At 42.5% G+C, this 13,169-nt stretch overlaps 1 protein-coding gene across 2 annotated transcripts in view; it reads right to left on the bottom strand.

Annotated features, from left to right (window-relative positions):
* Positions 1 to 12,167, bottom strand: part of WASHC1 (WASH complex subunit 1) — a 54,755-nt gene extending 42,588 nt beyond the window's left edge. Inside the window, exon 1 of one of the 2 annotated variants that reach the window (XM_081210280.1) lies at positions 12,010 to 12,167. Coding sequence is in view for 1 of the 2 variants with exons in the window: in XM_081210278.1 (XP_081066404.1) it covers positions 1,390 to 1,440 (51 nt within the window). In the remaining variant the exon portion in view is untranslated. Of the gene's footprint in view, positions 1 to 1,389; positions 1,456 to 12,009 lie in introns of those variants that run through there. The other variant, XM_081210278.1, reaches the window with a different exon arrangement.
* Between the last annotated feature and the right edge of the window lie 1,002 nt (positions 12,168 to 13,169).

Genomic DNA, 13,169 nt, shown 5'->3' with positions numbered 1-13,169 from the left:
GATTATCTCAGGATGGGGTCAGCACCGAGGTTATTAAGAGACAAAATTGCTTTCCAGCACTAAAAAACAATTTGCTTTGCTCTCCTGCTCTGCAGCCAAAGAACACAACCTTGCTGTTTTCTTAACAGTTTACTCTCGGGAGAAGGAAGAGGAACGCTATAACTCTTGTCCATCCTCTTTAATCTACTGCAAGTGTGTGCTTTATACCTGGAAGTTAATCAGGCTGGTTCTCAATGAGAATAATAAAGATGCCACAAAATACACATGCCGCATTTGTAGGAACTCGATTGTTTAGTGTGGCAGCACCTGCAACTTTGGAACTCCCTGCCTATTGAGATCAAGCAGGTGCCTTTACTGTACTTTTAAAAAAACCTGATAAAAACATTCTTGTTTAGGCAAGCCTACCCAGATGCTTAGAAAGCTGGGGTGATTTTAATCTGTTTTAGTATTTTAACTTTTGTATGTTTTAAAGTATGGCTGTGATTTCCCCCCTCGATTTTATTGTTTTATCTTTTTGTGAACCGCTTTGAGGTTTCTTACAATCAAGCGGTGTATATCTTTTTATTAAATCAATCAATCAATCAATCAATCAATCAATCAATCAATAAAATAATAACTAGCCATGTCCCATCCCTTATTTGAATACAAGGGTACATTTAAGCTATGAAGCATAATAAGAGTCTGGCATATCTCAAGCATTTGGGGGGAACCAAAGGACAGTATGATTTGCCTTCTTTGCTCCATATTCACTAAAATCCCCATTACTTGCATGGAGCAGAGAAAGGAACTGGAATCTGGGGAATCCCTGTTTTTCTGGGATGGGATGATAACCCTGGTGCTCCTAAAATTCTGCCAGTCCAGGCAGCTGCCTGTTGAGCTGTGATAAAGCTAAAGAAAGCTGACAGTAAAAAAAAAAGATGCCAAATTTGCATTTTGGGTTTTTTTAAAAAATAAAAAATTCACAAGCTACAGCTAAGTGAGTCAGGAAGCCTCCAGTTCAAATTTCTCAGCCATGAACTCACAAGCAGTCCTTAAGAAGGCCATTATTAAGAGGATACTTATACTAGCCTAGCTTTCCCGGTGGCTATAAGGATTACAGAGATAAAGAGATAATGTGCATGTAGTGCTGAAAACAACCCCAGTTTACTACATTTTATTATTTTACAAGTCAAGTAAGTGCTGTCTCTCGTTCATCAGGCAAAAGGTGAGCATAAGTGCTCCCTTGAGGCCTAAATGCTCCCTAGAGAACTACGTGAGATTTAACCATTTTAAAAAATACTTTCCTGTATTCAAACAGATCTTTTTCCATTCCTGCTCCCATTCCTATGAAAATTTCAGCGCTGACTATACTTCAGCAAAAGTGTTGAGCTATTCCACCTATATAATTACCTTAAAGTGGCCGTTCTTGAGCAAAGGAACTTCAAAGGGAGAAGCCAGCATGAAACCACCGTTCAGTTCTGTCACCTGTGGCCTGAATAGAGATAATGGGTTTTTACCCCACTAGTACCAAAGCTTAAGATTCTCACGCATCCCTCCTAAACCATGTGTATATATGCCTCCTAACGTAGGACATTTTATGTATATCTAGTCCACAAATGTTTTTGTCAGAATAAAATGTGTTATGCCTTTCAGGCGCCACAAGACTCTTTGCTGCTCTTTCGGAAACAGACTAACATGACTACCTACATGGGAAACAATACCCCTTCTCCCATTCCACAAGAAAAACATTTCATGCTGTGAAATGTTTTGTGAATACCCGAAGATTCATTGTGATAAGAGAGTATGGAAGATGCTGCCCACTTCTACCCTAGTTCATCTTGCAAGCAGCAATTCATTCATATAACCATGAGCTTCCATCCCTTTAATGGTGCTTCTCCTGGGATCTTCACAACTAATGCCTGTACCTTTGAGCAAGAAATAAACTGACTTGAATCCAGCTGCCAAGGATGGGGCATTAAATGAAGTTCCAACAAGCACACTTGACAAGTGTTAAATATTTTGCTTCAGCTGAATGGTTTATATTATGTTGATGCATGAGATGAAATGCGTCAAAGCTTTTGACGTTTTCATTAACTTCTCCAATTTGGAAAACATACATTTTACAGTAGCAGACTGTTACAGCAGTGTGCTTGCAAAGGCACAGCCTCACTCAGGTTTTCTGCCACTCTCAAATGGTATCTGGGAAGAAAGTCTTGGGTTTGCATGCTTCCTTCCCTGCTCATTCCCTCGTTGGGGAGAAAAGTGAAAGATGGAAAAAGAAAATCACACATTTACGTAAACGTGGGGATTCCTTGAGCCTGCAAGATGAGATGTGGCATTTCTTGTTTGGACGGTGTGAGACGGTGGTGCGAGAGAACACAAACCCCCAGGACCCACAAGACCCATGCTGGCAATCTCCCCAGAAAAATCCAAGGGAGGAAATATAATCAGATGGATGAATCAGAGAACGCTTACCCACAGTATTGGCTGCTAGAGACAGCTGACCTACATAGGCAATGAGAGCTCTGCAGCATTATGAAGGTAATCTAAAGCTGCACGTACATTTCCCTGCCAGGTAGAGTAAAACAGCTGCTCAAAGGGGGGGGGGTTCTACTTTGATTCAAAATATAGGATGCATATCACATTGCCAGTGGCTGCTTTTGCATAATACTAGGCTATGGCCCATTTTAGTCTTGGTTTGTTCAACATGCTGCTATGAGGGTTTGGAGTTTGCTTGCTTGCTTTTTTGGAGCAGGAGTAAGCTGTATGCCTGAGCCCTGCTTCTAATTCCTGGATCCAGCATAGATTCAATTGCTGGAATAGACAAAAGGAAAGAGTGGAGGCTTGAGTTATGTGAGCTAAAAGCTGCAAGAAAAGGGGGCAGGCTGAAAAGGTCGAGAGATAGAGCCATGCCTGATTTCTGCTGAAATCCAAGGCTGTGGCTATGGGAGAAGACAGATCATCTTGGGGTGTTAATGCTGTGAACCCCTCCATCAGGGGCTCAGGTAGTAAATAAACCATATATCATAAAGACACCACAAACTTCACTGTACCTCATTCCAAAGGAAACATCGACCTTAGGGTAAGCTCCTAGAATACCTGGAATCTCACATCCCTCAGAGATTGGAATGGCATGCAATAATACTATGAGTTGTCCCACAGACAAGTCACATCTTTTCTCACTAAAGCTTTCCCTGTTTTCCAGCAGCTCTTGCCCTTGGCCATTGTAACTTGATGAATGTTTGGGGTGGGATAGCTAAACAAACCATGGTTAAGTAAGGCTACCACTGTATTCAGACATAACACCAAACCACAGTTAAAAGTAAGCCATGGATCATATATCAGCAACAAATCATAGCTTCACATCATGGCTTGTTAGCTGAAACAAACCATAGTTAGTCGGCTGGACTTGGTTTACAACATGATCAAATAAGCTCTGGCTTAGTGTTAATGTGCAAACCAGGCCATTGTGGCTTATTCCCAGTTGAAAAGGACATTATTTCTCCAGGCCAAAAGTTTTACAGCCCTTACCATTCTACCTTTAAGGAAATCCTTAATAGCCTTGTACTCGGTATATATACATTGCCCTTCTGGAAGGGATATCCCCTAACACACCTTTTGATCAAAGTTTCTGCACTTGGGGGCTCAGTGGGAAAGAGGACATTATCCGCTATGTATTAAGTTGTTCTTTATATAAGCATCCCAGCAGCAGCTCTTTTGCTAGTACTTATTAATAGGCCACTCCTGAGAATATATGTATTCTCTTTGCAGGCAGTCATAAGGTCTAGTGGTAGGTGCCAATTATAATGTTTAGAAGTTAAAATTATCTTCTTTTTTTTAAAGGAATAGGTACTAAGTGGGCATGGTTAGAGGAGAAAAAACATGAGGCTACAAAATCAATACCATTAGTGTAAAAAAAAAGTCTAGTTCCACTAATATTTCAGCTTTAGACTAGTAAAAATGTTTTTCAAGGAACCAGGTAGGATAATTAAATAGTTGAATAGCAGAGATATCACACTTGTTAAGACCCCATGCAAGGGACAAACAAGATTTACAAAGCTGTAAATACAGTGGACCAATGTAAGAGAGAAGCCCATCTGGGCCCCAAAAGTTGTGGGTGGATGGGAAAAGAAACAGAATAGATGCATATTACACCTGGATTTTTTCAAACACAGTACTACTGTCCCATAGTTTATGACTCACATGCTTATTAAAATTATATTTAAGTAACTAGTGGGTTTCTGCAAATGAAAAAGCAGCTGTATTTCTAAGAAAGGAAGGGAAAGAGAGAACTGGGACCCAAAAAACTTGGGTGTGGGAGAGAAAACAGTGGTACCTCGGTCTACAAACAGCCCTGTTAATGAACAATTTGGTGAACAGACTCCACAAAACTGGAAGTAGGTGTTCCGGTTAGCGAACGGTGGAAGGGCACTGGCAGTGGGAGGCCTCAGCAGGGAAAGTGCGCCTTGGTTTAAGAACGCTTTGGTTTAAGAACGGACTTCCAGAACGAATTAAGTTCATAAACTGAGCTACCACTGTATTCTGTGGACATACAGAAGAAAGGGGAAAGTTACGCTCAGCAGCAACAAGTCAGCCACAATTGTAAACTTGCCAAAGGCAATGCAACAGCAGCAGAGCAGAACAGATCTGATGGAACCAGGGAAATCAGCCAACAAGTATAAAGCAACCAAAGGAGCCAAAGTAATCAATGTAAATAAGGCAACAGGAGCAAATTAGCGCAGGCAATAGAGCTTAGAAATAGGAGTTTGCATTTTATGGACACCAAAAAATGCAGGCAGACAAGCAAGGAAATAGGTTCCCAAAGTGCTTGTCTCATAAGTTATTCTGAATTGTCCTGTAAGGTTTGCCATGAGGAGAAAAGTCCTGTCAACCTCTGGTCCTCATTCTAGCAGGTTGTGGCTGATGACAGTGGCCAAGCCACTAAGACAAGTGAGCAGGATCTAGAGTGGACCACGGTGCCTGCCAACTCCTTGGTGAGTTCGCAGCTCGTCTCACAAGGCTGCTCATCTAAGGATTACAATAAATGCACAGCAAACTTTTCATGTGCTTTTTCACACATCTCATAGCCAACCCATGAGGGCCTGAAGCCTAGTTGAAGCCACAGCAGCAATAGGAGATTGTACAGAAAGGCCAGTTGTCACACCATCCGTGGTTGGGTGCAGAGGGTCAGTCTGGCCTGTGAATGGAGGGCTGGCAGAAACACTTGAGAAACTTTGTGCTACGGAGAGCAGGAAAAAAATGTTGCCACATGGAGTGCTCCTCTGCAAGGTTCTAGCCAAGATATTCTACTGCATTTCCTCCCAGGCTTTCTGTGTGCCCCCACCCCACCCCAGAGTTACCCATCATTCCATAGACACTGAGCAGTTTGGGAGGGGATTTTACAATGTATTATTTTCTTTAACAAAACATTTTTGTAGTGCTGTAAACCCCAGGTTTCCCCTGAGCCTGATGTTAACTCCTCTTTTTCAAGGATTGACACTCAGAGTTTAGTATTAGTAAAATATAGTAGAAATGTTCATCTCAGCACTGTTGATAGTGGTCATTGTGTAGACTGTCTCATTTTGCAAGGACAGCTATTGTATGGTGAAATCTACCTCAATAAAGAAAGAAGTAGCAGACACAGCCAAGTTGCCAAAAAGATCTGGAAATGACATTTTTGTTTTATCAGTAACAGAACCACTCCTCTCAAGGACTCTGAAGATGCAGTATTAAACTCGCCTCTTCAGGGTATTGTTCAGCCTCTCAGAGTTCCACATACATTACAAAAATCTCAACAAAGATCTATGGGTCAGCATGCAAAAGTGTTTGCTGTGCCCACCTCTGCTGATGTGGGTTTTGTAACAGCATTTTCCACAGCACGTCTGCCTATCTGAGACAGCAATCTCCCTCTGAGCACAAAACTAAATTTTAACACCACTGCAAATGCTATTAACAGTTCACCGAGTCATTTCTTTTTTTTAATTTTACTTTAGGCAGTGGAGAATTTCGATCACAACAAAGGCATTCATCATAGCAGCACCTGTATTCATTTTACAAACGTTAGTAATGAGAGGATAGAGGCAGGGTTGATTGAGATCCCCAGTGTTTGCGGATCAAAATGCAGAGTTAGTGTCGTCAGTGGTTAGTAACATTATTTCAGGTGGCTTAGTCTTCTCCAAGGATGGGGAACCTGTGGCCCTCCAGATGCTCGTCTACTCAAAATCCCATGGCCAATGATCAGCTATAACAGGAACTGTAATCCAACAACATCTGGTGGGCCAGAGATTTCCCATTCCTGCTCTAATGGTTAAGAGACTGAGCTGTGAATCAGATTGTATGTCTCATAAAGACAGTAGGGATCTCAGTACCAGCTACAAGGGAGCAAGAACAGGAGGGAGGAAGTATTGCCCTCATGTTCTGTCAATGGGCTTCCCAGAAGTATATGGTTAGTCACTGTAGGAAACAGAATATATTCATAGATAAGGCTTCAGGCTAAGCTATGAAGGTGGTTCTTCTTCTTTATTATTTTTTAAAAGAATTACTGTGGAGACAACAAGTACAATCCTCCAAAGCAAGAACGTAAAAAAATGTAATAAAACAACTCTGATGCCCCAAACCTGGGTAAGGTAAGATATATGTTGCAGGTATAATAGAACAGTAACATTAATATTGATAAGGAAACCAGATGATAATTTAAGAAGAGCCATGGAGGAAGACTCTTATATAAAAAGTCCCAGATTTTTGCTCAACCATAGTTTCCTGAGGTAAGCCAACATCTCTCCACAGCAGCCCTATTATCTATAATACGGTAAAAAGAATATGAATTGGTTTACAGGGCCGTGCAAAGAATGACCAAGATATGGTACTGTGAAGCAAGCCATCGTTTTTCAGCTTGAGTTTCCGTACCTCTAAAATGAGAAGAGCTACAGCTTCTCCTACAGGATTCTCTAAGAATAAGTACCCCCTCAACAGTTTTCATATCTAAAATGTTCTTAACATGTACTGTCAACTTTGGAATTACAGATGGTAACTATTTTGTGTGGGGGTTGTGTTCCCAGCCCCCATGCATGTTGGTGGAGCACGAATAAGCATGCTGTACCCCAGCCCTGTTCTGCCCTATTCTGGGTCAAAAAGGACCCTTGCATCAGCAATTGTGCATCAATTAAGGTAAAGGTAAAGGTACCCCTGCCCGTACGGGCCAGTCGTGACCGACTCTGGGGTTGCATGCTCATCTCGCTTAAGAGGCCGGGAGCCAGCGCTGCCCGGAGACACTTCCGGGTCACTTGGCCAGCGTGATGAAGCTGCTCTGGCGAGCCAGCAACAGCGCAGCGCACGGAAACGCCGTTACCTTCCCGCTATAAAGCGGTACCTATTTATCTACTTGCACTTAGTGGTGCTTTCGAACTGCTAGGTGGGCAGGAGCTGGGACCGAACGGCAGGAGCTCACCCCGCCACGGGAATTCGAACTGCCGACCATACGATCGGCAAGTCCTAGGCACTGAGGTTTTACCCACAGCGCCACCCACGTCCCCCTGTGCATCAATTGGAGACGGCCATCAATTGGACACTATGCCATATATAGCATAAGGTATGAGCAGAATAGGTAATAAAAACATTGTAGCCTGTTAACATTTGTACGTGTAAAGGCAGCAACCATATTTTTTTTTGTGCATCAATTGGAGACGCCTAAAATGGTTGCTGCCTTTACACGTACAAATGTTAACAGGCTGCAATGTTTTTATTACCTATTCTGTTCATACCTTATGCTATATATGGCATAGTGAAAGTCCAAACTGGGGATTGGAGAGTACCAGGTTGCTTCCATTTTATAAAAAAAGCAGCTTGCCTGGAGAGTTTTCATTTGACCAGGTAAGCGACTATTTACAAGCCAAGGCTCGGGAGCATCAAGGTGAAATTTACAACAGAACTGTATTCGTGAAATCATTTCTACAAGGAACACAAGGGGTTTTAATACAGCATCAAAACAGAAAATGCTTTGAGACAAAATACTGGTACATTTTGCAAAGCTTAGTCATCAGCTCAATCCATCACTTGCTTTAACTGCAAGCACTCAGTATACATACGAATCTTTCACAAAGTAATATTCAGAGCTTTAATGCATGCCACCAGCTGGAGATCTGGGTAATGAGAACCAGTCAACACCCTGCAGCTTCTTCTAATGCCTCAAGTAGGAGGCAACTGGGGAGAGGGGGAGTCTCTGGAGAGGCTGGTCCTATCTCATTCAAGACGCATCGATTAAAACTGAGCAATGTATACCCCACAGCTTTCTTCTGAAAGCTGCATTCTGAATGGCTTGCACCTATCCCCCTAATCCACTCCTAGAGTCAGCCCAACAAAAACAAATGAGAAAAAAATATATTCCAAAGGGGCAGTCATGTTAGCATGATGCAGAAGAGAAATATTTTTGCGAAACCTGAAAGTGCTGCTCAAAATGCAGATCACAATCCACAGGTGATATTCTGACGTTTCTACGTGGCTCATCCAACATGGGGCATTTTTTTCCATTTTCAGGGGTGTTTCCCCTCCCCCCAAGACAACCCACAGTCACCAATGTGCAGCCTGCTTTGGACAGAGTCTCATTCATTTGCTCCGTCAGCCCCTACAGGCTGCTTAGGCTCTGCTGCTTATATAAACCTACATTAATATTTAAAAATAAAATATAACTTGTTCAATGTTAACCACAGATGCAATAATATTGCATTTTCCAGTGCAGAGGGAAGATGTAGAGATTAAAAGGGGAAAGTTTAACAGTGAATCATTTGTCAGATGCATGAAATAATAATTTCAGTGGGTAGGTGTCTATACAGTGGGTGGTATGTGACTAAGTCATAGAGAAAACCCACTGAAATGAATGGACAAGTTAGAATCTTCAGACTGGAGTCTTCAGACTGGAGTCAGGCTCTGTAAGCATTTTGCTGAATTGTAAGAGAGAGGCTTTAAAATGCACTCAAACCCTGCGTGCAGTTTATCTGTTTTCATTTTTAATTTTTTTTTACAAAATTAGTTTTACAATATCAAAAAAACCCTGAAATGCAAACAATTTATCATATATATCTTATCTTGACTCCCCTCCCCCTCTTTCTGTGGCTCCTTATTTTTATATTTTACTGCATTTCCAAATTAAACCAATTTATTATTTATCCCTTATGTTCCATATACATTTATTTTCCACTGCTGCACGTTTTAAGCCTGCTAACGTCTTAATTTGTTTACAATAATTTTGTATATACGTACTCTATAAATGATTTCCGTTCTTTCTGCAGGTTATCTGTTTTCAGTTAACATACCTCTGGGCAAATAACTAGCACCTCAGCTAATCATGATTATCTACTAAATAAGCCAGCCGGACTCTTTTTCAAAAGGACTGCATTTATGCCGCTAAGAAAATCCCTTTCACAACACATGCGATAATTTTGCTGCTGCGTTAAATGACAGTACACATGGTATTTATTTCACAGACTGCCTTTATCTTGTAAGAAAATACCAGTAATTATGGACAACTTCAATGGTTAATATGTGGATTTCTGACTCCGTACAACGGCTGGCAACATGGCTTTGCACACATTACATTAAATCCTCTTTCTGTGGCTGAGGCGACTGTTCCTCTAAACTAGAAGTGAGAGCAGTCAGGCCTGGGAACAAAACGCAGCCCAATCGGAACCATGAATGTTAGATGAGAGCAAGAAGCAACACAAAAACAAGATGAAAGAGGGACCCAGGGAAGGTGCTCACGCCACATTTAGTAGGAGCGTGCACTCAATGAGATGCACCTCAGCATCTGGACAACTTTTCCAAATACACAAAAAGTCCTCTTTAAAAGTATCATAGTGAAGAAAATTTCTCAAACAAAATCAAAATAAATTTAAGCAACTCCCAATGCCTGCGAGTCCAAGCTTATCCAAGCTGTCTGAAACAACTTGGAAAGGTCAACCACCCAGCATTTATGCCAATGCAAAATTGGAGAGCCATTGCTCATTGACAAAGAACATGCTTTGCACGCAGAAAGTCTAAAAGTTCAGTCTCTGACCTCTCAGGATCTCAGTCAACAAAAGTTGGTAGAGACTTCAGAGACTGCTGTCAAAGTGGGCAAAAACAACAGAGTGTTCTCTGTTATTTCACGTGGCGGCTTCTGTAGCTGCATTTGGATGTAACACTAAACCACAGTTTATGGTCCTGAGACTCATGCATACATCCCCCACCCCGACACAGAAACAAAAAGATTGGAAGCACCCAGTTCTTTAACCACACGTTATCATTTCACCTGAACTGGGACAAACTGTACTGGTAGTTATTTTAGCCACTGTTTTTCCAAAACCATCCAAGATCAGAAAATACCCTTTGACAAATTGAGGCTAGTTGAAAACAGAAACAGATGCTTTTGGTTTCCTTGCTTCTGCACCAGAGCACAGCAATAAGCATGAACTTAAGGCTCATTTGTGTAGCACTACACTATGGTTTAACATTACATCCAAATTCCATGTTATTACGCTAGCACTAAGACAAGTTAAAAGGAACTTTTCTCACTCAGAAATCCTAAGTACTATAGTTCTTGAGAGTGGAAGTCTCAACAGCTATATTAGTTTTCATCTATAGCATAAAATCTGTTTGAGGCTTTTCCAAACAATTCCAAAAAAGCATGTTTGAAATTATCCAGTGCAATTTCATGTGTGTATAAATGTTATCCATATGGGACAGAAGGCAGCCAGATGTACACTGTAACCATGTAGGCTTCCCATGCTCATTGCAAATAATACAAGTAATAAAAAAACTCTCACACGGAAACATCTTGTTAGGGCAACACTCTATGGGTGGGTACACACAAGCCCTATAAGCTACGAGAGGTCAATGTTTTGTTCGTACAAGTTGCCCTTTAATCAACAGCCCAAACAGCCTCATGCAAGTCAAGTCACAAACACACAGAACACATTCACAGCACAAATCACATTGCTTTTATACTAAATTAATTGTCATGGTGCTACCCAAAGAATCATGTATACTGGCAAGGATACTGAGGATTCTCTGTTTGGTATCCATGTCCCATGGGACAGTCTCAAAGGCATATTTTATCTCAGGCTTGCTGAAGCTAACAGCACAATCCTACAAATAGATTATAGAATGATATAGGCCATCCAGTTTATAGACAATTCAGTCCACCTCCTGTTTGATACAGGAAATCCAAATAGGGTGCTCCCAACACACAGCTCAACCCACTTCCAGTAAGCAAGAGTCCCCAAATAAAGTGGGTGGAGCTTTTGCTCGGGAGGGAGGGCAGGAGGCATGCAGCCCGACCCTGTGCATTTTGGGCTGGGGGAGGGGTGGCGATGGCGCTCTGCTGGAGGGGCGCCGGAGATTATTGGGGGGCGGAGCCCCCACAAACGAATTTTTGAGGGGGCTCGGGCCCCCTCAAGCCCCATGGAGTCGGCGCCTATGGGTATTTTGTTATTACTGTTTAGTCATTTAGTCGTGTCCGACTCTATACAAATCTAATAAACTACAACAACAATAATAATAACATGGGACAAAAGGTTGCAGAAGACTGCCGGTTTATAGGAAAAGCGCTGTTGTTAAAAACAACAGCAGCGCAGCCCTATTTCCTCAAGACACCCGAGGGTGGGTGTGAGAGAGAAAATCACTCTGTAATGCATTGCAGGTGAGGAGAGGGAGGCTGGAATTCTGTCTTTTCGAGCGACGGACACTGGGAAACTATTCTTCATAAAACACGGATTAAAAGTGGCTTGACGTGGTAAATTAAGGGCACGCGGATTCCTTTTCCCAATAGCCCGCTCCCCTTTCCGGCCCTTCGCATCCAAACCTTCCTCAAAGGCAGCTGCCCTAAACGAGCAGCCGACCGCCCTGCCCTGGAGCCAGACCCCAAGCGGCGGCTCCTGCCCTACGAGAGGCCCTCGCTCGCCGCCCTAGAGAGAGAGAGGTGAACGGGCGAGGCCGCCGCCCCGTCTGAGCTCGGGCCCAGGTGGGCGAGCCTTGCGAAGGACCCTCCCGGCTTCTCACCTGCACGGAGAGACTCGAGGCAGGCCGCCCCACTCCTAGCAACCGAGGAGGTGAGGGACGCAGCGAGGAAGCAGCACGACGCGGGACTTCCGCCCACACCTTAAATTCACTTCCGCCCCAACAAGGGCGCTCGGCTGCTTCACCGGCTCCAGCGGCTCTTGCTTCCGCCCGCCGTTGGCAAGACTCCGCGTGCCTACGGATCATCGGAGGTCCCAAAAGAGCTGATCTCTCGAACTCGGTCTAGGCGTCCTCTTGCTGCGATCTGCGTGGTGCCTTTCACGTTTCTGCAGCCTGCCTTCTTAATACAGTATAAAGCGCGGAGCAAAGTTGCCAGTATAGTTTATAAGCATAATAAGCAACCGTCTGTTTTCAGGGAGAGAGACTCTTGGGCAGGGGTAATTTAAGGGGCTGGGAATTGTTGCTGTTATCGGTATTAATTTTGTTTACGTGTTTTTTAGGTCTTGAGATTTATGTGAAAATTGTGTATTTTTTATGTTTTGATGTTTATGACTACTTTTGTTATGTTTAACTTATGCACTTTTTTTCATATTCCAAGCCGCCTTGGGCATGGCTTGAACTATGGAAAGTTAGCATACAAATAAAATTTATGAGAGAAGTTAGGGGGCTTTTATAGCCAGAAATATCAACCGCTGTATTTTTCTTCTTTTCAGCAGGTCTTGGGGCAACCAGAGCCTCATTGCTGCCAATTCCCCTCCCTGCTGGAAAGCTTACCCATTATTTTGTGGACGCTTTTCCGCCTGGAATCAATTTGATTCCCTCCCCCTCTTTCTTTTTTCCTTTCTCCTTCTGTGTTGGAACTCCTAATTGGGGACTTCCCTGGCTTTTTTCTGGCCCATGTAGGACCAGTCTGGATAGTTAGCCTTGGTGAAGACTTGACGTTTTTATCCCCAAAAAGGTTTTTGATTGAGTTTCCACTGAAATGAGGCTGCATTTTAATGTTTTAATGTTGTATTTTAATCTTGGTTTTTAAGCTGTATTTCAATCAATTGTTTTTATATTTGGTGTTAGCTGCCCTGAGCCCGGTCTTGGCTGGGGAGGGTGGGGTATAAATAAAATAATTATTATTATTATTATTATTATTATTATTATTATTATTATTATTATTATCATCATCATCATTATTATTATGGTTGGCCTAA

Source organism: Podarcis bocagei, assembly GCF_964188305.1.
Source record: "Podarcis bocagei genome assembly, chromosome: 10".
In the NCBI taxonomy this organism is placed as follows: domain Eukaryota; kingdom Metazoa; phylum Chordata; class Lepidosauria; order Squamata; family Lacertidae; genus Podarcis; species Podarcis bocagei.
Note: the sequence above shows the minus strand (reverse complement) of the source record. Positions and strands in the feature narration are given on the sequence as shown.